Here is a 22583-nt window from a genome sequence, read left to right as displayed (position 1 = left end):
ACTTTTAAGATAGATCAATCCTGATCCTGTGCTACTTCTTAAAGAAAAGAATAATAAATTTAAGGATAGTAGTCTTGAAGTCTAAAGGAAGTAACATTTTCTCCACCCTGAATTCAGCCTATTGTTATTATAACTATACATTTGCTCAAACGTACATTATCTGAGCATTTATGCCGGGGAGCTTACTACTTATTAGTTCAACAGTCAACAATGTGTAGTAGAAAAAATATTCTGCAACCTTGCTCAGCTGCTCTTTGATCCTTGTCAAAGTTGCAAGCATTTCATTCACTTCCTCTTGGGAAACTTCTTTTGTAACAAGTTGCGCTGTTCTTGTAACTATTTTGTACTGAGCTTCCATTGCAGGCAATTTCTGCTTAATATTCTGAAACAAATGTTTCAAAAAATATTTCAACAACAGCATTCATACATTCATGGGAGATACAAGTCCGTTCTCAAGAGATAACAGATATATACTCTAATTCTCAGTTGTTTTCACCACTGATTTTAGTGAATACTGGATCACATTTCAAATGCATGAAAACTGTGCCAAAGGGTATCAGTCGGCTCACCTGAAATGATTTTAAACTACATAGAAATAAATATCCAGTGGGACAGTGGTTTGGAAACTGCTCTGGAAACATCACTCATAGAATAGAGTGATTTATATTAGCAATAGCAGGAATCATACAAAAAGCACCACTTGTAAAAAAAAAGTAATAATGGAAATGTGTACTAAAATAATTTTATGCTCTCAGAATTAGTTAGAAGTTTCTTTCTTATAAAGGCAAAAGAAAGGAATGGAAGGAAGACACTTACTTCTAAATCTTGTACAAACATTTTGACATCAAGGAAGGACATTTCTACAGGAACTGAAAATTTCCTATTGCTTCCATCAATAAAAGCTGTCAAATGGGCAACACCATCCAAGTATTCCTCCTTCATTTTGTCCAGTTCATCTGCTCGAGCATACTAAGAAAATGTAAAGTAAAAAGAAACAAACAAAAAAATAACCACCCCAAATGAGATATCTGGCAATTAAGTAATGACTTAAGAGATTAGCATTTTTTCAGTGAAATTGTTTGCTGGAAAAATTGTATTGAACAAAATAAAAAAAATGAAACCAATATTCTAAATGAGACACTAATCATCTGCATTAGTTTCAATAGTGCTGACATTAAAAAGAACAACATAAATACAAGAGGTCAGACTTTTTCAAGTTTTGGATCATTTGGAGAACACCAAACTCTCATCTGTTTCTAACCTAGAATCAACATCTCAATCAATTTCTCACTGACTACAGTACAAATTTTGGAAATTTAGCAAAGAGATTAGAACATGAAAAGCCTAGAAAAGCTGAAGGATAAGGGAAATTTCAGTAAAAGAACTGCTGGCTGGAAGAAGGGGCAAGACATGTCTTAGAAAGTGGAAAGAGTTTTATGACTGAAATTGTGAAAAGCCAGTGTTAAAAACAATATAGTCAGCACATGAAAGAAGCTGCATGACGAGGGGAAAAGACATTCACAACCTGGGCTTTCCTGTATCCACAGTAAATCAACCTAAATATCATCAGCAAATAAAGCTTGAGAACATTCTAGTCAACAGTTTGGAAAAGTTACAATAAAAAGGGGGCAATCATTATTTGCTTTTCCATTTAACTTGACTGCAAGAGAAATAATCATGCCAGTAAAGAAAACAGATTCAGCATCTTCAAAGAGGCAACTGCTATTTAGAATCACTAGAAGGAGAGAATATCATTAGAAGTATATTGACTATATCAAAGATATTTTCTAACATGTTTATGAACTGTGAAATACTTCTGTGTAATTTTATCTCACATCTTCCCTTTGCTTTTTGAAGTGCAACTATTGAAACAACACTTCTTTTCCAATCAGTTGACTCTCTTCCATGAGACAGAGTAGTTTTTTCATTCACTATCACTGCGCCCTTGCTCACAAGATAGAAGTAATGACTAACTAATTTGCACAAAACATTTAGTTAATTAACTTGCATTGTACCTGCTTATAGTTGCAGTACAATAATTGAATGCAACTTTCATTAAAGGGTAATAAAAATATTCACTTTCACCATTTTCACTTTTTAGTTTTACAAAGCTTACAAGAACAATAGCTACTTAAAACCAATCATTTTCTTCAAAGAAAAGTAGACAATATGCATAAATAATATTCACTGTATCAAGACAGAAGACCATAAAGGAAAACTACAGCTTATACTAGCTGAAAGTGTCCAAAAGTAAAAATAAAAAGTTGTATAACCAAAAGATAAACAAAGGAAAAGTCCCAGTAAAATAAACTGCTGTCAAGGATTCATTTCTAATTCAAGTAATGATGAATAGTTAGGCATTTCGCTAAGGTGTCCTATAGTCCTGCTAGCACAGCAAATCTGTCTTGCTTGCATGGAAATGACAAAGTAAATAGTTAAATGTAACAACAGCAACAACACATACCTGCTTAACTTGCATAAACAATTCTCTCCATCTTCCATTTAGTAACAGAAGCTGCTGCTTAAGGTCTCTGGATATGGTCTCATCACATGTCTCAATCAGAAAATTACCAGCATCATTCATGGCTGTGTGCTGTTGGATCCAATGAGGTAAGTGCCGGAAGAAATCCTGAAGAAGAAAATGAGAAAACCTTTCTGAAACCTTTTCAAATAGTCTTTACCTTAAATAATGGCGTTAAAATTTAATTGCCAGCTAATGGCTTTATAAAACTCTTTGAACAGTTATCCTCTGAAGTTCTCCATATTGGATACACCATAATAGAATCTTGAAGTCTGTGAACATAACCTATGGAATTAGAAATTACCACCAGTTTACTTACAGCTCATTTTACTCCAGTGAGTAGCTTCAGTTAAACTAATGGAACTCCTCCTTAAGAGAAAGCTCTGTAACTGAAAATGCTGCTAGGGCTCATCTAATTTCTCTTTTGTTTTGAAACAGTACGGGCTGGTAGTAACCTGGGCCATATACAGACTGTAGAGAGATTTGTCCCCTTCTGTGAACCATGTGCAGATTTCCAGGGTCTGGCATCCCAGAAGACCTAAGACGACTGATTCTTTATCACTGCTTCCTCCTATCTCAGAGCAGGTGCGTGGGGAGGGGAAAGAGATGGTTGCCACTGATTTTCTTCCCCTTTTCCAGTGAGACAGCATAAATAGCCCAGCCATAATGCCAAATGCGTCTTTGCATCTTGTAGGCAGGCACACATGCATAAATTGGCAGAGAAGACAAAGACCAGCTCCATCCCCCTCCTTTTTGCTCTTCAAAGAGGATGGTCAGTTGTTCCCAAGGCAGGTATCTCCAGGCACTATGACTACAGCTATATCGGTAAACAAAACAGGACTCAATCACCATCCCATGATTGTCCACATCTTCTCTGACATGGTTTTGGCTTGTCCCTGCTACTCTTCTCCCAAACAGTACACAATTCAATGGATGGCATATGGCAAGGGCTGTTCCTCATAGACCGAAGGATGAGGCCACCTTTCAGGGGAGAAAAAGTAGCCACAAGGATGCAAGCTGGACCATGCCACTTGGTCCTCAGGACTAAGGAAGGGGCAATGACACATTTTATTTATGACTATCAATCTAGCCTATAATTCCAAGACTGTTGATCTGACAGTGACAGTCCCATGCAATCCTTTGCTCAGGGGTAGATGTGAAAAAGTCCTGTCCAACGGTACTGTCAGTCATCCCAAGTTTCAGAGCTACAGTTCTGAAACTTCATAGTTTATACTTGTCAGAACTCATCCACATGTATAAACAGTTCTGATAAAACCAGAAAGAAAACATCAAATGGGTATATACTGCTCAAATTTGTTGAGAAGAGAATTGAACAACATGCAGTGTTTTAAATTCCTAAGATGAGATCAGCAGAGTACAGGTGATCCGTACTGATGTATCAGTGAATACACATAATCATCTCAGTAAATTGTATGTGCAGTTTGAATCTTCTTCTACTCGCAGTGGAGCACAACACTTGCTGTGTGCAAAGGCTATCCTCTGTGAGCACATCCAAGAGAAATTAATTCTACCAAATCTGGCACTGGTCAGTTCTCCAATGGTCAGGCTTACTAGAGGACAAGAAGGAAAAAGCACATGGAGTAAACTACTTGCATCCTTGCTCCCGCACATTTATTCCCACAAACCATTACCTTCCTCAGACCCTGCTGTGAAGTCTCTCCATTTCAGAAGCCAGCCTAAAGCATGTGTAAAATTTGGACAAATTTGGAAGGTACTGTGAAGCACACCTCATTCGCAATTAAAATAATGCAGCTCTTTTTATGGAAGTCCCCCCCATGAGATCTAGAAGCTCTCTGATACCTTTTGGACACAGCCGTTGGAGAAAGGTGTGGGAAAGTACAGTTACAACAGGGTTATGAAGGGAAGTGCTTAAGAGGTACTGCAAGTAAACAAAGGAATTGTAGAAGGAGTGGTTCATTCATTAATACATTTACTGTTAAATTTCTACTTTGCAGTAGAAAAATCCAAGAGCATACTAATCTTGTTTGCAAGATCTTCTGTGCTGCAGGTTCACAACAAGGTTTCTGAAAACAGAAGCCAATGAGAAAGCCAAGAAGCCACTTTCCTTTGTAAAAAGAACAGTGGTACTTGCTGGTCTTGAAATCATACAGAGGTAATGGAAAGAAGAAGAAAGCCTGACAGCATGGTAAGGGACTACAATGGTCTTTGCCTAGGATAGAATATGGTGGATTTTAGTAATGCAGATAAGGTTTGCAAATGAGCATTGATAAAATCTTTGTTATCATACTACTGATATGTTTGTGGTTTTACAGAACAAATATTTGGAAATGTTTAAAAAACTTCTATGCCACATTCCAAGCAATAGTTACCATCTTTCACCTGGGATTCCAGATTCTTGTTGCTGATGGCTGTGTCACTATTAATTGTACAAACCCGTGTAAGTATTGCTTTTGGTTTGAATAACCAAATATTAAAACTGCAAAATCAGAACTATCCTTGGAAATATCTAAGTGAACATTATTGCTGTGGAGTGCTAGATTCAACATTAGTAGAAGTAACTTTTAAAATATGTATCTCAGTCTACAGGAGGATTATGTTACCTCCCAGTAATCTTTAACAGTTTTGAGCCAATGTAATTTTAAGAAGAAATTAGCATTTTGGGAAGAATAATGCTTTCATGTCTAAAGTTTTGAACAAGGCTTTTTGAAACTTGTCATGTATTAGAATGGTAGGAAATACTTACTGGATTTAGGTTAGAAATCAGAAACAAGTATATACTGTATTGGTATGTTCAGATTTTTGCTTTGAAAATTGTTAAAGGTAAAGTTATAAAACTGATCAGAGAAGTAAATATTTTGATTTTATTCATAAATATGGACATAAGAATGTTTCATTTTAAACACTGCCAAGTTACTTACATAAAACATAAACAAGGAGCTAAGATCAACCTGATCAGATCAGCTCATCCTTCCTGCTCAGTAATAATAACTGTTGGTATTTATATTATACCAGACTATTGAATCCTTTTCACAGGTTTACATTTATTTAAAAAGTGTATTCCATTCTTTTACATCAATTTAAATTAACAAACTTCTACCAAAAATTATACTGTTCTTCCATGTAACAAGAAATGCTCATTCCTGACCTGATGTCAGTTTGGCATCTTACAACCTATGAAAACCATACTTTGGCGTTAAGAGCTGTTAGGCTGCTACATTGGGATTAGGTGAAAATGTCATACCATTAAATGCAGTATTATTCAAGTCAATCTCGGTCATTACTGAAGTTTCACAAACATAAATCTTAGTGCTTCAGTACTCTAATATTAGAACAGAAAAAAAAAAAACAGACAGCAAAACTATCTTTATGACTGCAGGTCCCCAAAAGGAACTGTCTAAAAGATTTCTAAAACACCAGAGAAATGGAGTAATTACCCATCAAACATAAGAACACATATTAATAATGCTGTCTTGTGAAGGCTACTAATATTGAAATCTGTCATCTATATGGTAGAAAAATCAGTGGAAAGAATAATTTTCTTTACGTGTTCATATGCAGCACATGACTACGTACTTTGGTGTTAAGAGCTGTATATGCCTTTGATGAATCATGTAACATTCCTGTCTCTGAGAAATATTGCTGCCCTATCTATATTCCTATCAAAGATGCCTCTAACCATGTTACCACAGATGATGCCTTCCTTCATGGCGTGTATATATGCATATGTCTGTACACACTATATGTGTAAACATTGAAACACCTATGACAAATGTAGACAGTATGCCAGAAACTGAAAAAATCTCTCCATCTTGTATGACATTCTGTAAAACAATCTAAGGAAGTGAAAAAAACATATCCCACATTTCATAATTTACAAAATAACCAGATACATATGCTATTAGTGCATACCTTTTTAGAATGTTCAGGCTCATTCAGCATTTTTTCAGCATCTTCCAGCCAAGCTTGTAGACCTGCCACAGTGCTGCTGTATCTGTCCCAATTAGCAATTACTTCTTCCAACATGCTTCTTACACTTCTCACCTCTACTGAGAGGTTTCTCCACTGTGCTGTTGTTTCACTCATGAATTTCATCACATTCTCAACTTCTTCCACTGAGATACAGGAAAGACATTTATTATTTTGGCTCATTATTATTTCTGTTAAGCTTAATTTTATATTATGCTTATCCATTCTCATCAGGGAATTGTATTCTACTGCAACTTCTATTTCAGTAGGCTTTTATATACATATGCTCAGTTCATAGGCCAATTTTAGTGCAAAATTATGACTGAGAAATTAAACCCGTGAATTAAAGATGAAGGAAAGTACCTAAAATGAGTGCTATGTTAAAACAGTCACACCGCATATTCAGTGTGTTGTTCATTTCTAATCTGTAATAAAAGAAATCAAGACCAAAAGTTTCCTTAAAAAGGCAGAAAATAATAAAGATGTGTAATGTAGAAACACATATTATGTCTGTATTGAAAAGTACTGAATGAAATTCTGATCTTCCTTCTACTGACTTTAAAGCCAAACTGCTGCTAAATTTTGTCATTTAATTTTTAGTATTTTCCTCATGACAATAAAGGAACAAGTGTGTCCTCTTTCCAGAAGAAAAAAAAACAGAGAGAAGAGCAAGGACCCGAGCAAATCCTGAGACTACATAAAACATGCAGAATACAGATAATTGCAAAAAACATTTTTTTTTAGCTAAGGTGTGCTCTAATTTGCACTGCTGTTTCTGAATTCATGTAAATGAGTAGCTGCCCCTTAGAAAAGAATTTGTTATTGGTTGTTTTAAATAGCATTGAATAAATCTATTTATTTTATTCTTTGTAATAATACCTTGTAAAAATTGTTTACTTTTTAAAAATTTGAGCATCACCATCACCAACTTAAATTTCACCAAAAAAAAGATATCTCCATTTTCTCTCCACATCTGCTAACCATTTCAGCAGCTGTGGCAATCCTCCACAGACTTTATTGTGTTATCTCCTCAGCAGAGATTAAAGTGATCTCATGTCTGTAACTATCTAGGTCAAATATTGACCTCATGCGCTCTCACTGAACTCAGCAGTGTTCAGGAATTACAGGAGGCAGCTGTTGAATCAGCTACCCATTTTTCTCATGTATATCCATACTTCAGCTATCATTTGGGTTCCTCTTACAGGTTTTCACAGTTAATGAAGAATCTTCAATAAATCAGAGGATACTTTTGCTACTACAACTGTACTGGGACCAACTCTCTATTTGTCTTTTTCTAGTACATGAAACCAAGCCAGGTAGCATTTCCAGGCACCAGAACATGATCTTCCCTACTCCTAATTTGGTCTCTGGTACACTTTTGGCCCAAATCAACAACGCTGAAACAATCCAGAAGTTAGCGTGGATCATGGACTTCTCTTATTAGGAAGTCTGAACACGATCACCCTCTTCTGGAGTTTAAGAAACCTTAACGGGATGGCAGGCTGCTCTGTACCAGATGGCTTCATGCTAGAGAATACGTGAAATTGCTACCAGAGGCTGTAGCCTCTCTGGTGAACTGCAGCTGCTGTACAGCTCTGCTGCAGGGAAGAAACAAAAATTAGGAGATCTTTTTAGAACATACTTATGTCTAAGGAGATTAAAATGGTGTCCCCATGATGAAAGAAACATAGACATTTACCTGAACCATTTGCTTTGGCATACATTTCAGCTGCTCTTTTCAAGATCTGGTAAGTAACGTCATACTGCTCAAAGAACTTACTATTTTCAATAACAGACTGAAAAGAAAAAAAGATTACAACAGACAAAATAAAAGTAGATTTTAAGAATAATTTCCCTGAAATTACATCAGGAGAGTGATGACAATTTTTAACTTCATTATTCCTCCATTCATTTTTTGTCACTATAAAATAATATTTAAATTATCATCATTATAAAATAATATTTAAATTTCACCTTTTCAAATTAATGGTACAGCAGAGTCTGCCTTTACAAATACAGTTTATTTACTTTGTATTTGGAAAGATTATTTAATATGTTCTTATTCTGCTAGTTGCTGACTTGCTGAAACTCACTAGCATATGATACTTTGAATGTGAAGAAACTGAGTAATTAGTTTAAAAGTTATTTGATGGAAACTGTTTTACACTGAACTCTAACTGGAATAATTTTAATAAAAGAGAAAATTTCATCCATATAGGTCACCAGAAAAATCAAATCCAGTTAAACTTTAAAAATTGCTCCTGTATTAAGCCTTTGCAGAAAGGCAGGTTTCACTTTAAGAGATGAAAAACATTTGACTTACACTTCAGTCTTCCTTTACCTCCTTTCTAATTGGTAAAAATAAGATTAAGGAAACTCTGCACAAAGAGATTCTGTTTTTCCAAAGTGTGACACAGCGCTTTTTCTTTGTGAGTGATGTTTTAGCTGTGTAATGTGTTATAGCATAATGAATAATTTATCTGGAAATATTTTGGTCACAAAGTTATGACTCTCTATAATTTATGCCTCTTTATCCCTTATGGCAAAAGACACTGATTTTTTTTTTTTTAATATGTCTTTCAGAAATGTTAGTTCCTTTAAGTGTGATATATAATTATATCTCTGTATTATGCAAGCATATTGTATCTTGCATTACCACTGTTAAAAAAGGGAGAAAAACCTGGGGGCTTTTGCAGAGCTTTTATATTGCCTTACCTAATGTAGTTACCTAGAGTTTTCAAATGGTTTTGTAACTTAAACTACCTTCCATGCCTCCTCAGTTACAGATCTACAAAATGAAGGCAAGTATATCTTGCATACGTCTACACAAGCTTTGGAATACCAGAATAGACAAAATTCTATGTGTACTAGTGCAATTTTGGTAAAACCAAGATTCAAATGAGGTCAAAGTTCAATGTACTTTGAAGAGGAGAATTTGATTTTGAGTATTCATCAACCCACATTATGTATCATGAAAAATAGTTTTAAAAATTAATCTGCCCGCCAGTATATATCTAAAAATCTTCTATTTTAAAACCTTTTACAGTTGCTATGTCAAATCACCACAGTTATCTAGTATGTAATTTAGAAATGTCTTTATAATCAAGGAAACTAGAAGTCAAGGACAATCAGAATTTTTCTCTGCTCTACTGTTAAAAAAACCCTAATCTGGCATGTATAAAGAACTACATGCTTTACCATGAATTATGTGACAAACACCTGACTTTCACTTTTGCCAAACCCATACACACAGACATTTTACCCTGAACCAAAAACTGCAGGACTTCATATGAGAAAGTAAAAGACTGTATCAAATGACTTATATAATATTGAATTCAAAGGCAATTGGAAATATTTTCAAAAATTAAATATTGACATTTTACTGATTAGTACTTTCTCCCATCTGACAAGATCCCTTAAAGAAAATATGTAGCTTTTCCCAAATACATATAGTATACAGTGCTAAAAAAGTGCTAATACAGCAATGCCTAAACACAGTTCCGTTGTTTAAAATCCATGGATAACTGTACCCAGTATCTCCATTACAGCTGAGGCTTTGGTACAGTATATTCTTCAGACTGATGGCGTATAATTTGTGCTGACCCCTACTTCTGGCATATGGCAGAGAGGTGAAAGAAGACGGGATAAACTAACAAACACCACTTTCATTTTTAAGCTACAGTACAGTACATAAATAGTCTCCAGGCATATGTTCTATCCAGATCCTAACTACGCATGTTCCTAGAATGCTGACATTGCTCAGTCTGCTTTGGCAGACAAACAAACCTACATTTTTTTTCTCCTACTAATATAGTCAATGACTATACGGTACTGACTACAGCTTTCCTACATAAGACTCCTAATTTACTGGAAGAGTAACACTTGGCTCTCAGTCCTAGAAAATTGCTCCTAGGTAAGCCAAAGCAAATACAGCCTCTTTCCATCACTGGACACCTGGAAGGAGCCAGAAGTCAAGGCCATCAGGAATGAAACTGAGCTCTATTTATCTTCTTGTCCCAATTTCCTCATTTTGATGTGATGCATTTTCATAAATGATGCAAGGAAGCATTTTCTTTCCCCTAATGACCATCTAAGCATTAGTGGTCTGAAGCACAAGAATAATTGAGGCAATTACAAAATAACATACAAATTCACCACTTAATGTTCATTTTAAAGCAAAAAATAAGAAAGCGTATAAAATAATAATCCAAAAGTCAAACTATCCACTTCCTCATTATTTGCCTTGTCACCTTGTAGTAGTTTTTGTGACAGTCTTAGAGAGCATACAAATGGACTATAACTCCTAGCTATTGCACAACCCTCTAGCAAACTATGTTACTTTAAATAGCCATCTGAATTTTGCAAAGCTTCTCTAAAACAAGGCTTAACTCCTGAATTTTTATGTGTCCCTAACTGCTAAAGTTTAAACATAGAAAGGGAAAAGTGTGAATGGGTCTTCAATTCTCACTTTGTAGAGGAACTTTATCGAGTTTGAAGTTTTCTTCCAAAGGCATCGATAACTTTCTCCACACAATGTCCTGGCTCTGAATGTCTCTATAACTGTATGAATTCTTTCCAAACTGAATTTTCCTGTGTAATTTTCCTTGTATGGGTTAGATAGAAGGGGATAAAAAAAGTATTTATCATAGCTCTGCTTTTGAAAGAAACCCTCACACTCTAATGTAGAAGTGCAGCAGTGGTACCATTCTACTACCAGCCACTTGGCACTGCAAGTGTGGATTTAACAAGATACAGCAGCATAAGACTGAAAGGGAACATATCAACGAGCATTTATAAGTCAATAGCCTCTGTTTCTTAACATGATATATGGATGATGCAGAGCTGGATCAGTCTCTTTCCCAAACAGAAATAAAGTAATGGGTTTAATATACTAATGCTGAGCAGAAGAAAAACCATTCTTTAAAAGAATAAAATGACTCCCCTATCAGTATAGTATGTTGAACAAGTACACAGAGGCAGCATAGCTTCTTTTTTTTTTTTTTTTTCTTCATTTGGAAGACTTTAAAAAAAAAAATACTGTGGGGTACTGCATGCCAAAAACATCCTCTATCTCTGCACTTAATCTATGTATAGTCACTATAAAGTGCACTTATGCAGTTGTAAAAGAAGATGAAATTAAGTTCTTCAGAATTGCTATCCAAGGTATGTAAAAATCTAGGGTTTGGAACCTCCAGATATGCTTGGTAAGTTGATGGTCAGACAGTTAGCAGCTGGGACGTTATTTCTGTTTTTGAAGAGATGGTGCAAAGAGAATAATTTTCATTTTTAGCCTTTTGACTATAGTTCCTCCATGGGGAAGACAGATTCACCTCTGAAAACATATTCCATAAGAATGCAGTCATAAAGTTGATGACTGGCAAGGCTAATTTCTGTTTCTGTTCTTTTATTCATTTCTAGAAATCTTAAATATGACTGTTTCAAAAATAATTATACAAAGAAGGCAACAACCCCAACTTACAATATAATTTTGAAGAAGTAGTTCCACCGACTCTCGCCTTCCATATTTGATAATCCATGATTTTAACTTTGATTCTGCAAGGACTAAGAGTGACAGTAGACGGTACTTCAGTTCCAGAAACTCCATCTTCAACAGATGGAGCTCAGATGAAGAGACAACAAAATTAAACCTATAAAATGAATCACACTGTAGCAAAATACAGCAATATTCATTTTTGCAGGAGAGACTGAAAGCTTTAGTTACATTTCAGATATTTTTCTAACCTTTCACCTAATTCAGAGTCTACAAACATTTAATTATGCAAGATAATAATTCTGATGACTGCTCTTGAATAGCAAATTAATTAAATTTCTGTTTACTCATACAAATCATCAGTTTACATCTGTTACTAAGTTTTGCAAAGTCATTTTTCTTTTCTTTTTCCACATGCATCTTGGCTATTATTATGTAAGATTTCTTTCAGGGACAAGTAATAACAGAATCAATGTAAAAAAAGTATTCCCTTCCCAAACCAATAGCTTATTTTGATTCTTATCAATCTTTAAAGCATCATGCTTTTTGGTACATTTTTATGCATATTCTAGGAGGTTTTTCCTTCCAATTTTTTTCATGCTTGCCACTGAGAAACATAACTAGACAGTGATTTCTACATGAACAGATTAAAAAGCAAACAGGTTTCCTTTCATTCACAGAAGGGTTTTATTTCAGATTGAAAGCCTTACCTCTCTGCCATATCCTCTAATTGGTCAGGTGGAACAGGCACTCCGTTAACAGACCTGGCCCCGTGGATCTCATGGAATGCCTTTTTGTGACCATCTATGTTTTTAAGCAGATCCTGATTTGATTTTAAGAAAGGGAGAGAGATTGAGAGAGTGGAGGGAGGAGGGGGGATGGGGGGGAGGGAGAGAGAGAGAGACAAGGCTCACAGTAGGCTATCTAACTAATAAGCACAATTTTAAGCCTGCGCTGATGACTCAATATAGTTAACTATTTGATCATGCTCTCACATTTGCATGCAAGGTTAAGCATATCACAAAAGCATTTACATCAACTTGAACATTTACACAGGGAACCCCCTTATAAGATGCTCTGCTAAAGCTGTGTCTAACAATTATGTAAGATTTTAAAACAGAGGATACACTGCAAAGGTTTAACAAAACAAGAACTCTTAACTGTATTAAATAATCCCTGAAATGCAGTCTGCAAATACTCTAACATCACAACAGCATAATCTTGCTAAATTTACTCTTTACGTCTTTATAACAGATACTAACCTTTATTATGTATAGATTCAAATTTTCAGCAACTATTCTATTCTGCTATATATAGGCAGAAGATCCATAACTCCTTATGTAAGTACCTATTTAATATTTAGTGAACTTTTCACTCTCTCACCATCAAAAGATTTCAGGATCGCTCTCTCTGTTTTACATGAACGAATGCAAAATATGGTACCCGACCTGTATCCCTGTGATAAGAATTGTACCGGCAAAAACCTTACAGCAGAGCACATTTCAACTGTAACTAAGCAACACTGCTTCAAACGGCTTCCTGGAGATTACATATTAAAATGAATGACTGGCAGTAGTCTTTGAAGAGATAACGCAACAGTAACACGTCAAGTCCCTGGCAGCTGAGAGGACACAGAACAGTGGGTATTTTACTGCATAGAGGCAGCTTCTGGCACATAGTGCTCAGAAGCCTATTAGCAAAGGAAAACTTACAAAGGTCCCCCTTTCTCACCTGAGGGAACAAAATGCAGGCTTGTGTATTGATCACGGATGTTTCTTTATTCCTATGTGCTGAGGAAGGGTTCCTCCCCAGTCAACACCCAGTGTTTGCACAGCAGAAATTAACGGTAATTCACTGGCTCATCCCACCAAATGTTCCCACCATCCCCACCAACCTGCCTATATTTTCATTGTTTTCCACTTCAGCCAACACCTTGTTGTGAAGAGAAACAAACTAGGCTTTCTCAGATGCAAGTGATGCACTGATTTTACCACGGTGAAAACCTCAGTGAAGGTATCCTGTGACTAACATACTCTCACATAAAGGAAAGACTTAGAACAAGTATCTCAGCTAGCTGCGTCTGAGACCTTGCCAGACAAAAAGGGATGCCCCTAACATGCATTGATAATTCAAAATAAACCCCAGTAGTTTCAACTAACATCAACTGGAAGCCTATGAAAACTTTTATATAGTGTTCTCATGAGGTGCAATCCTGCTCTGCAAAATGACCATCAACAAAAACGTTGTTCTTAATTTCTGGATCTTGGTGGCAATATTAACTAAAATAAACTTAAAGTGCTTGCCTGATTCCATGAAGGTTTGTCCAAATAAGCTGGTACATTTATATTAGCTTCAAAATGGCCATAAGCTGTAAAGTTCACTAAAATAACCCATTGTCAGATGAGACAAAGATATAGAGAAAGTGATGATGTTATCTGAACAAACCCATAACAAACAAACCCCAACAACTTCCTAGGAAACAAGGACTGAAAAAAAATACACTAATACATTTCTGGTACTACACAATAGCACATTAGGATTCATCAAGGCAAATCTGAGCGAGAAAACAAACTCCAGGAACAGATATAAATTACACATGCTTCTCTGGAAGCTTTCTCCATCCCACTGCCATGGGAAAACTCCCTTGGCACAGACTAACCTAAATCAAAGTTTATTTGTTGGTGTAGAAATCGCTCACCATGGCATTTCTGATGCAAAGAAAACACAGTTTGGGACAAACTCTTTTGTGTTTCTTATGAATGTATCAAAAGGAGGTCTATAGTGTTCACATTATAAGAACAAAAAAGTGTTTGACTTGCTTTTTTTTAAACAAATGTCAAATCTTAGGAATCCTGAAACATTTGATGTTAACAAGAAAGCTAATCAAATTCAGCATTACAAGAGACTAGACCTTGAAAGAAAACAGCATCTTCCTCATAGATTTTAATATTGCTTTGGTTAAATTTTATTAGCCACCACTTAAGTTAGAAGAGCTGCCACTGTTCTAATAAAGAGTAATCAGAAGACCCAACTGATCTTCCAGATAAACTACCATTGTCTGTCACAGCTGTTCCAAGATCACCATGAAAATTCTCAGCTTTTCATTATATGGCGTTATTTTTAATAAAAAAGCCACACATATCTTAAACACAAAAAATAACAAAACTACAATCAAGTTTTAAAATAGTAGTGATGGAGGAAAAACAGCAATATAAAACTATACAGACTTACTGCTGCAAGTGCAGCCTTTCTCTACACTATCTTTTTCCTTTCTCCATCATATTTACTGATTCAGTTTCTTTTATCATCTCACCAACAATTTCTGTCTGTATTTTTCTGATATATATTACATAAATTCAGACAAACCTCACAGTTTTGATTTTAAATGAGAACTTGGACTCAGCAAAGAATAATGGTAAAGTTATTTAAATTCATCTGGAAAAGTTTCCTGTTTACCACAGCAGAGGGGAATTCTTATGCTATTTGTCATCACAACACTATGAAAATTCACCTGATTTTATTTTTTTTCCCCAGTGCATATCACCTGCACTGACTATCAGCACACTTAGTACGTTTGCTCTCTCTTTCCTATTTCACCTAATAAGTTCATATTGGTTGACCAATGTACCCAGCTTGTGAGCTCTGTATGGAATTTTTACTCAACAGGAATCCCAGAATAGGGGAACATTTAAAATATTGATACCTGATATCTTTCAGATAGAAGAAACAGGAACATTCAAAAGCAATTTTTAATATTGCTTGTAAGATACACAGATATCACAGTTCAAGTCATCACTAGAAGACAGCTTTAGCTACCATCAGGATGACACTCCCCACAGAAACTATAAATAATAATCTTTCTTTGTATAGTAGGGATGATTTACAGCTTTGGAAACAATGACATATAATGCACAGAATGAATGCATGTAGATCTACCTTATGTTGTTCAAGCTTCCGGTGTATTGTATTTGCTGTTTCCTCATGAGCTTGGTGAATAGTTACTTCTTCCCTCAGAGCAGCCTCTGCTCTATAGAGCCAAGCACCTATGGTACCCAAAGGTGCAGGAAGAGATTTATCAAGGTGTATGTGCCAATCAAGTAGCTAGGAAATAAAAGTAAGAGGGATTGAACTTCCTTGCTTGCTTAATTATACAAACATGTATCTTCAGAAAAATCAGAATTTATACTGTAAGACCAAAACCCCACATAATAGAGTATGTTTGAGACATAAACCTAGGTATATAACTTCACATTAGTTCTGAAATTATAGCATTCTCACAAGCAAGAAAATCTCTCTAAGGATTCATGGATCCATACATTTCCCTTCCAGAATGGCAACTGAGTTACAAAACTGACCACATTTAAACTGCAAAAACTGACAAACTAAAGATCTGGAATTTCATCAGTTAATAGACACAGAAAGGGATGTGAGACCTTCTTCCACCCAATGTTATTTATTTCATGCTCTTGCATAAAATCTTTTAATCTCATTTTGAACATATTTTCCATGTGTAAAGTGCAAATGAGTCTCAAAGGACTGTGGAGTCAAGAATACAGTAGTAAAATACTGTGTCTTATTGCCAATCCCAGTTACGGGAGTGAAAAAATAATGAAAGTTATGTCAAACCTCCAGAATATTTTTAAACAAATCCTCTGTTAAATATATGACATAAATAAAATCCATGAATATAGACTGAGTAATGATGATTTAAAACCTTATTTGGGACAAACAATATAAGTCTCTTGGGATTTTTCATTCAATTATTACAAAATTACTATCACAAATAATAATATTAATTTATTATTATTGCAACCAGGTCAAAAATAGCCTTACAGCTTCATTTATTGATAAAGTATTCAGTATTACACAGATATTTTTTTTAGTTGTATTAAAAAGTGTTATATTAGAATTTCTCAGATAACTAGCAATTTACATCAAAACATTGCATTTTGAAGGGGTATTGTGCATACTTTGCTTTTTATCAATGATGTTTTGAACTTGGCTAAGCACTGTTAACATACTTTCAAATAAAGGGAAACCTCAAAGTATAGTCTTTTTCTTAAAGTTCATATTCTGTCTTTGAGCAATATTAAAGATGATAGTGCAGTAAATGTTCCCAAAACCAATGCAAAATAAATTAACAGTGCTAGAAACCTGGTCCATTTTTAGGTTCCTAATGCCTAATAAAATCAATAGCAAACAGGTGTCTTAATGATTTTAAATTCTCATGCTTCATTTAATAAAAAACATATAGCATAATAATTTTCAACTTACCCTGGAAGAAACTCTGTCCCATGCTTGCTTCACCATAGCTTGATCAAGTGATAATTTACCATCTTTCCTTAATGACTGAGTTACAAGTTCAATCTGTTTCCTTTTTACCTCATATTGTACTCTGAAATGCTTAAAGGACTGCACAAAGAGAAAATCCAATCAATGTAGCAGAGAGTCAAAGAATTAAACTCTTCAACATTTACGGAGTACTACAACCTATGACAATTTTGTGCTGATAGAAATCCTAATCCTTCCCAAAGAGGAGTAGCAGTAAACTTGTGTATTTACACTGAAATGCATTTTATTAAAGGTTTTAATAGACTGTAGAACCTCCAGGGAAATACAGGTAGGACTTTTTGATGTCCCTTTAGTTATCAGATGCCTGAACCCTATGTGAAAGGAAATAATAATTGATCAGATAACTAGCAAACGGATTAAATGCTACTTGTGACAGACAGTGGCTGCTTTTAGAGAACAGCTGAGCTTTGGGAGAAAATTTAGGTCAAAATTTATATTGCTGATTTAGACATTAACCTTTGAGAGAGGGGTAAAAATGAAGTCCTAAGCCCTGTCCTCTCCACCTGTCACCTCAACCAGCCTTCAGTCATACCTCCCATCTGAGCTATATCACGCAGGATCTGGAAGGACTGTACAGACACATGCTCATTTCTAACTAGGACAGTCCTTCTTCACACTGCTAGAAAAAGCTCTCTGTTAGTCAAACCATCTGTGCACTGTCCTACGTAGCAAAGCTGGAGCTGACATTATAATTCCTCCACCAATAAAAGCCAAGACAGTCTGTGTCCTTATTTCTTTAAACTACAGTAAATTGACTTGCATATATACAGATTGCATAAAATACTGCAGTACGTTACACATAATGATGACAATACTGTCTTATCATACAAAATATTCCCCACTGCTTACCTGGTATTTCTCCTGTAAGCTTGTTTCTGCCACCTGTGCTCGGGCTAAGTCTCTTTCAAATTGTTCTGCCCACACCTTTAGGTCTCTCAGCATCAGTCTGTCTTCCTTCTATGATTTAGTACAACCACACACACAAAAAACATTGCAGCCTATTAGTAAAGGTGTCAGATAGCCCAGAAATTAACATCTCTCTAGCAAGTCAAGGTCACTAGTTGTAGTGACAGCCAATGGAACATCTGGACCCAATTCTCTCATCACTTATCTTCATACAGTCTAACTTTAAAGCACTTCCTGAGTGTTAAGATGAGAACTCAGCATCTAGACATGAGTCTTACAGCGGTGAAATCATGACAATTTGGGACATTGCAGTGCCAGAGATATTACTTGCAGTTCTCATCTGATGTTAAACTAACACAAAGTCCTTTAAATATACCGCAACAGCTAATTTTAGTCTTCCACATATTTGCAGAGTCAGTTTTCAGTAAAAGTTAATTGACCTGAGACAGGAGAGGATTTTATCATCTTTTACCACCATTTTATTATCTGGTCTGCTATTGCTGAAAAAACAAGTTATTTTCTGAGTGACTTCAGGGCAATCCTTGACATCAAGCTCCAAGTTCAGAAGTTGGCAAAATATTTTGATAGAGAATTTTTTAACAAGGAAAATGAAAAGAAAACTGTGTTCAGTTTCTTTTCCTTCCATGCCATTTTATGGCTTTGAAGAACAGCATATCTGTTTTACAGTTCTGCTTTAACACTTCAGTCTGTCATGGCACTGTTGCTTTGCAGGGCTGCAAAGTTCTCTGCAGAATTCAGTGACCTGGCAGTGAATAGAAAAATACTAACAGGAAATCTCAGGTCTGTAAGCATGTTATATAAGAAGGTTAGCAGACAACAGAAACTTTTTTGGTGCACTGTGTAAGCAGGCTAATCAAGTAGGATACAAAATGTCTGTCTTGGATTTCCAACCAATGAACCGTATGTGCTGGCTGTTAATCAGAAGCTACTCTTTGAAACCAAAGAAACCATATTACTGTAAAATTTGCCAGAAACAGATCTATTACATAATGTGAACAAATGAAACACCACATCAAATGAATTAATCACCTAAAATGAGTAATTAAGTTTCAAGCATTACATGAGAGAAGAAAAACTGGACCATGTGATAAAAAAGAAAAGCCACTGACTGTACTTAAGAAACAAAGTGCTATCTTATAAGAAAAGATCCTAACTTGGGAAAGGAGCCAATTAGGGTTCCTTTCTTTGAAAGCTGCCTTAAATATGTAAAATATAACTTCTCTTACTAATTTTAAAAATATAGAGCTATTGCTTCATTTCAGCTGAGGAAAGGACAGCATCCTCAGACAGGAAAGAAAACCTCCTTTGATGTTTTCTACCAATTCTCTTAACTGATCCTCTACTCAAAACAGGAGTGGTTGACTGGACAGAATTTGCACAACAGATTGTGCAAATATCACAGGTATTACATCTGTTAACTCGCTACGTAAATTCTTAGCTGGGTAGTTGCAGCAAGGTTATTAGAGCAGCTGTACTGGAACAAAGTTCACTATAGCTCATGCTCCTGTCTTCTGACACTCGCCAAAAGGTTGTACCAGAGAAACAGTACAGGACACATGTGACACTTCCTTGCTCCAGCTATTTGTAATGCTGGGATTTCCTTGACTGCACATAGTGTCCCAAGAAGCCAAAACTCCCAGTACTTCCAACTTCTCAAGTAATTTAAATATAGAGAAGGAGAATAAAATTCCTACTCTTCTGGTCTGATAGTTGGCTCTGTGTGTGGAAAAATAACATCAAGATTCTTTGAGAAAAGCAGCAAAGCCAGGACTACTCCTGTATGAGGAGAAGAATATAAGAAGAGAGAATTCTTTACTCATTCAGCTATCAAAAAAAGAATTTTGGTATTAAATGAACTCCATTCATTAGAAGTTATAACTTTAGTGAGACTGTTGAAATCTCTATTAGTAATTAGCTCTCAGCTACATAAAGGCAATACTAAACTATGCATCTTAACGGATTGAAAGTCCTGTAACAATTCTACTAACTGAAACTTTAAGATATTCTTGAAGTCAGGAAGAGAATAAGTGTGTCACAATGTTGTGTATATTACCTTTAGTTCACACTATAAATTCAGTTTTGTAAAACACTGGCTTTTATTCTTCTATGGCTCACATTCTTACTGCTGAGGAGCACCTCCTTAAGGTAAATCTTTGTAAGAGCATCTGTGTGGCTGCAACTGTTCATACAGCAATGTGAACAAAACAGGTATTTTGCAAGATTCCTGTCAACATAGCTTAAAAATTTAATAATGGCTAAAACCTGGTCTGGCCAAATCTTTTTGAAATAGAATATCACCAGGATCAAGAACACCTCTATGGTACCTGAAGGTAAAGAACACAAACAGCCGTGCCTCTTAAATCACATACCATTTCTCTGACATTAAGTGAAAAAATAAAGCTAACTGGTGGCATTGAGTTTTCTGTGATTTTTGGTTTTTTGTTTTTTTTTTTTTTTTTTTTTACTATTTAGTTCGACAATATTTTGTTTACTTTTTAATTGCAGAATTTGTAGGTGTTGCAGTAACTACCTAACTGAATGCCATTAAAGACATTGAGCAGCAATGCATGATAAGCATTTTATTTATTTATTCATATATTTTCACAGGTTTCCAGTTCAGTGCATCACTTATCACCTGCAAACTTGGTTCAATGGTCCTTGGTTGATACAAAAACATTTTAAAGTCTCAGTTTGGGTAACTGACATAAAAGATTCATTTTCTTAGACACCAAGGCACCTGTCACCGACACCAGGTTGAATGAGCTATCATTCTTAAAACAAGATTTTAATTTTAAAACAAGACTTTCATTAGTGCCTAGTGGTTCTTACTCTTAGTAAAAAAGTATCAAAAGGATATTGTTACAGACATGTAAACTATTTTCTAAAGCTTGTACATCTGAAGTAACATACAGATCAGAACATAAACCATCAAAGCTACCTAGGACAATTACAACTATTTGTGCTTTCCCCAGTATGAGGATCATTGATCTCTGACCACGTTTATTTCAGTTTATCTAAGATACTCTGACTTATTCTGCATGCTACTTCCAAACAGCATTTTAAAGTATTAATTTATCCTGACACCATTCTGTGAATATTCACTGATTTGCAGAGATGAACAGAACTGGAGCACTTAACTGCCAAAGAACATCAAAGAGGGTCATTAGAGAAAAGTTTTTATGAGTTCCAATATGATACGGGGGTACAATTTAAATTTACAAAGAAAGTTTTCAGCCCAGACTCACAGTCAAAACATTATTTTATTAACTGATATGCCAGAGTTAATTTGAGAATTGCATAAAATACAGAATATTCTGGTGTTTGAAGAGCTAAAAATACACATCTGTGTTTCACAAGAAATTTAATTATGGACTGGAAAAGGAGTACTTTGTTGTGTTCTCTAATATGTAATTATAAACCAGGTGAACCTTCAAATTCTCAGGCACAGCCAGGATAGAATTTTCAAATGTGAACTTTTACATCTAAAGAAAAAATAAGTCACCTGCTTTTCAGGTATGTTGAACTGTTGTATTGCCTATGTGATGAGAAAATCAAGTCACTTTAAAAATGTTTATACACAAATTAAATTAACTATGCTATTCTTTTTGAAACCTCTGGCTTATATATATGTGTTACTGGATGTATATCTGTATATATGTTACTGAAAAATGTTCACTGACAACAGTATCACAGATGCATGGTGAATGCTGAGCCAAGCATCATCTTCTGGGATGAGCTATTAATGCCTATATGTAAAAGTAGACAGTAAATCACTGGAAGAGCTCGGAAAGTTATTTTTGCAGCTGCTGCTCAGGAAATTCCTCTTATATTGAGGAACTCTGCTGGCATAAAGATGTTGGAGGGGACAGGATTATCTTCTGAATTACTTGCTCATCAGAGCACAAGAAGTTAAAAACTCTACATCAGAAATACTTTGAAGTGTGCTTCCACTGTAGTTAAATTTATACCAAGATAAAGAAATTGACAGAGCTTTTACCACTTCAAATCTTCGCTAGTTTAAGCAGCAATGCACTGGGGCTGTGTCATGCTAAGAATGTACAACAATATCCCATTAAAGCTGCCCAAACTTACTTGAATGGACTGAGAAGGTGGGAATAATTCTGCTATCAGTATTAATCTTCGCTTCAACACATATCACTAGTTAGATACACATAAGACAAGATGAACCCTTGATCATACTTACCTGGAAATAATCTATTGCTTATATATTAAAAACAAAAAAACCCACACACAAAAAATGGGTGTGGAACCAAGGTAGTTAACTGAATCAGGTCAAAGTATAAACAGTGTTGACTGACTGCATTGACACCTGTTATTTTTTTT

At 35.3% G+C, this 22583-nt stretch overlaps 1 protein-coding gene across 19 annotated transcripts in view; it reads right to left on the bottom strand.

The window, feature by feature from the left end:
* The window catches only part of SYNE1 (spectrin repeat containing nuclear envelope protein 1), a 318475-nt gene that overhangs the window by 212209 nt on the left and 83683 nt on the right, over positions 1-22583 (bottom strand). For 18 of the 19 annotated variants that reach the window (XM_049801239.1, XM_049801241.1, XM_049801249.1 and 15 more), the window contains 10 exons: positions 18162-18269; positions 17235-17372; positions 15897-16061; positions 12671-12783; positions 11949-12117; positions 8169-8265; positions 6413-6615; positions 2465-2629; positions 817-969; positions 239-382 (listed from right to left, as the gene is read on the bottom strand). In XM_049801239.1, coding sequence (XP_049657196.1) covers positions 239-382; positions 817-969; positions 2465-2629; positions 6413-6615; positions 8169-8265; positions 11949-12117; positions 12671-12783; positions 15897-16061; positions 17235-17372; positions 18162-18269 — 1455 coding nt within the window. Of the gene's footprint in view, positions 1-238; positions 383-816; positions 970-2464; positions 2630-6412; positions 6616-8168; positions 8266-11948; positions 12118-12670; positions 12784-15896; positions 16062-17234; positions 17373-18161; positions 18270-22583 lie in introns of those variants that run through there. The other variant, XM_049801253.1, reaches the window with a different exon arrangement.

This window comes from Accipiter gentilis, chromosome 5, assembly GCF_929443795.1.
Source record: "Accipiter gentilis chromosome 5, bAccGen1.1, whole genome shotgun sequence".
Taxonomy (NCBI): Eukaryota; Metazoa; Chordata; class Aves; order Accipitriformes; family Accipitridae; genus Astur; species Astur gentilis.
This window is presented reverse-complemented; position numbering and strand designations above follow the sequence as displayed.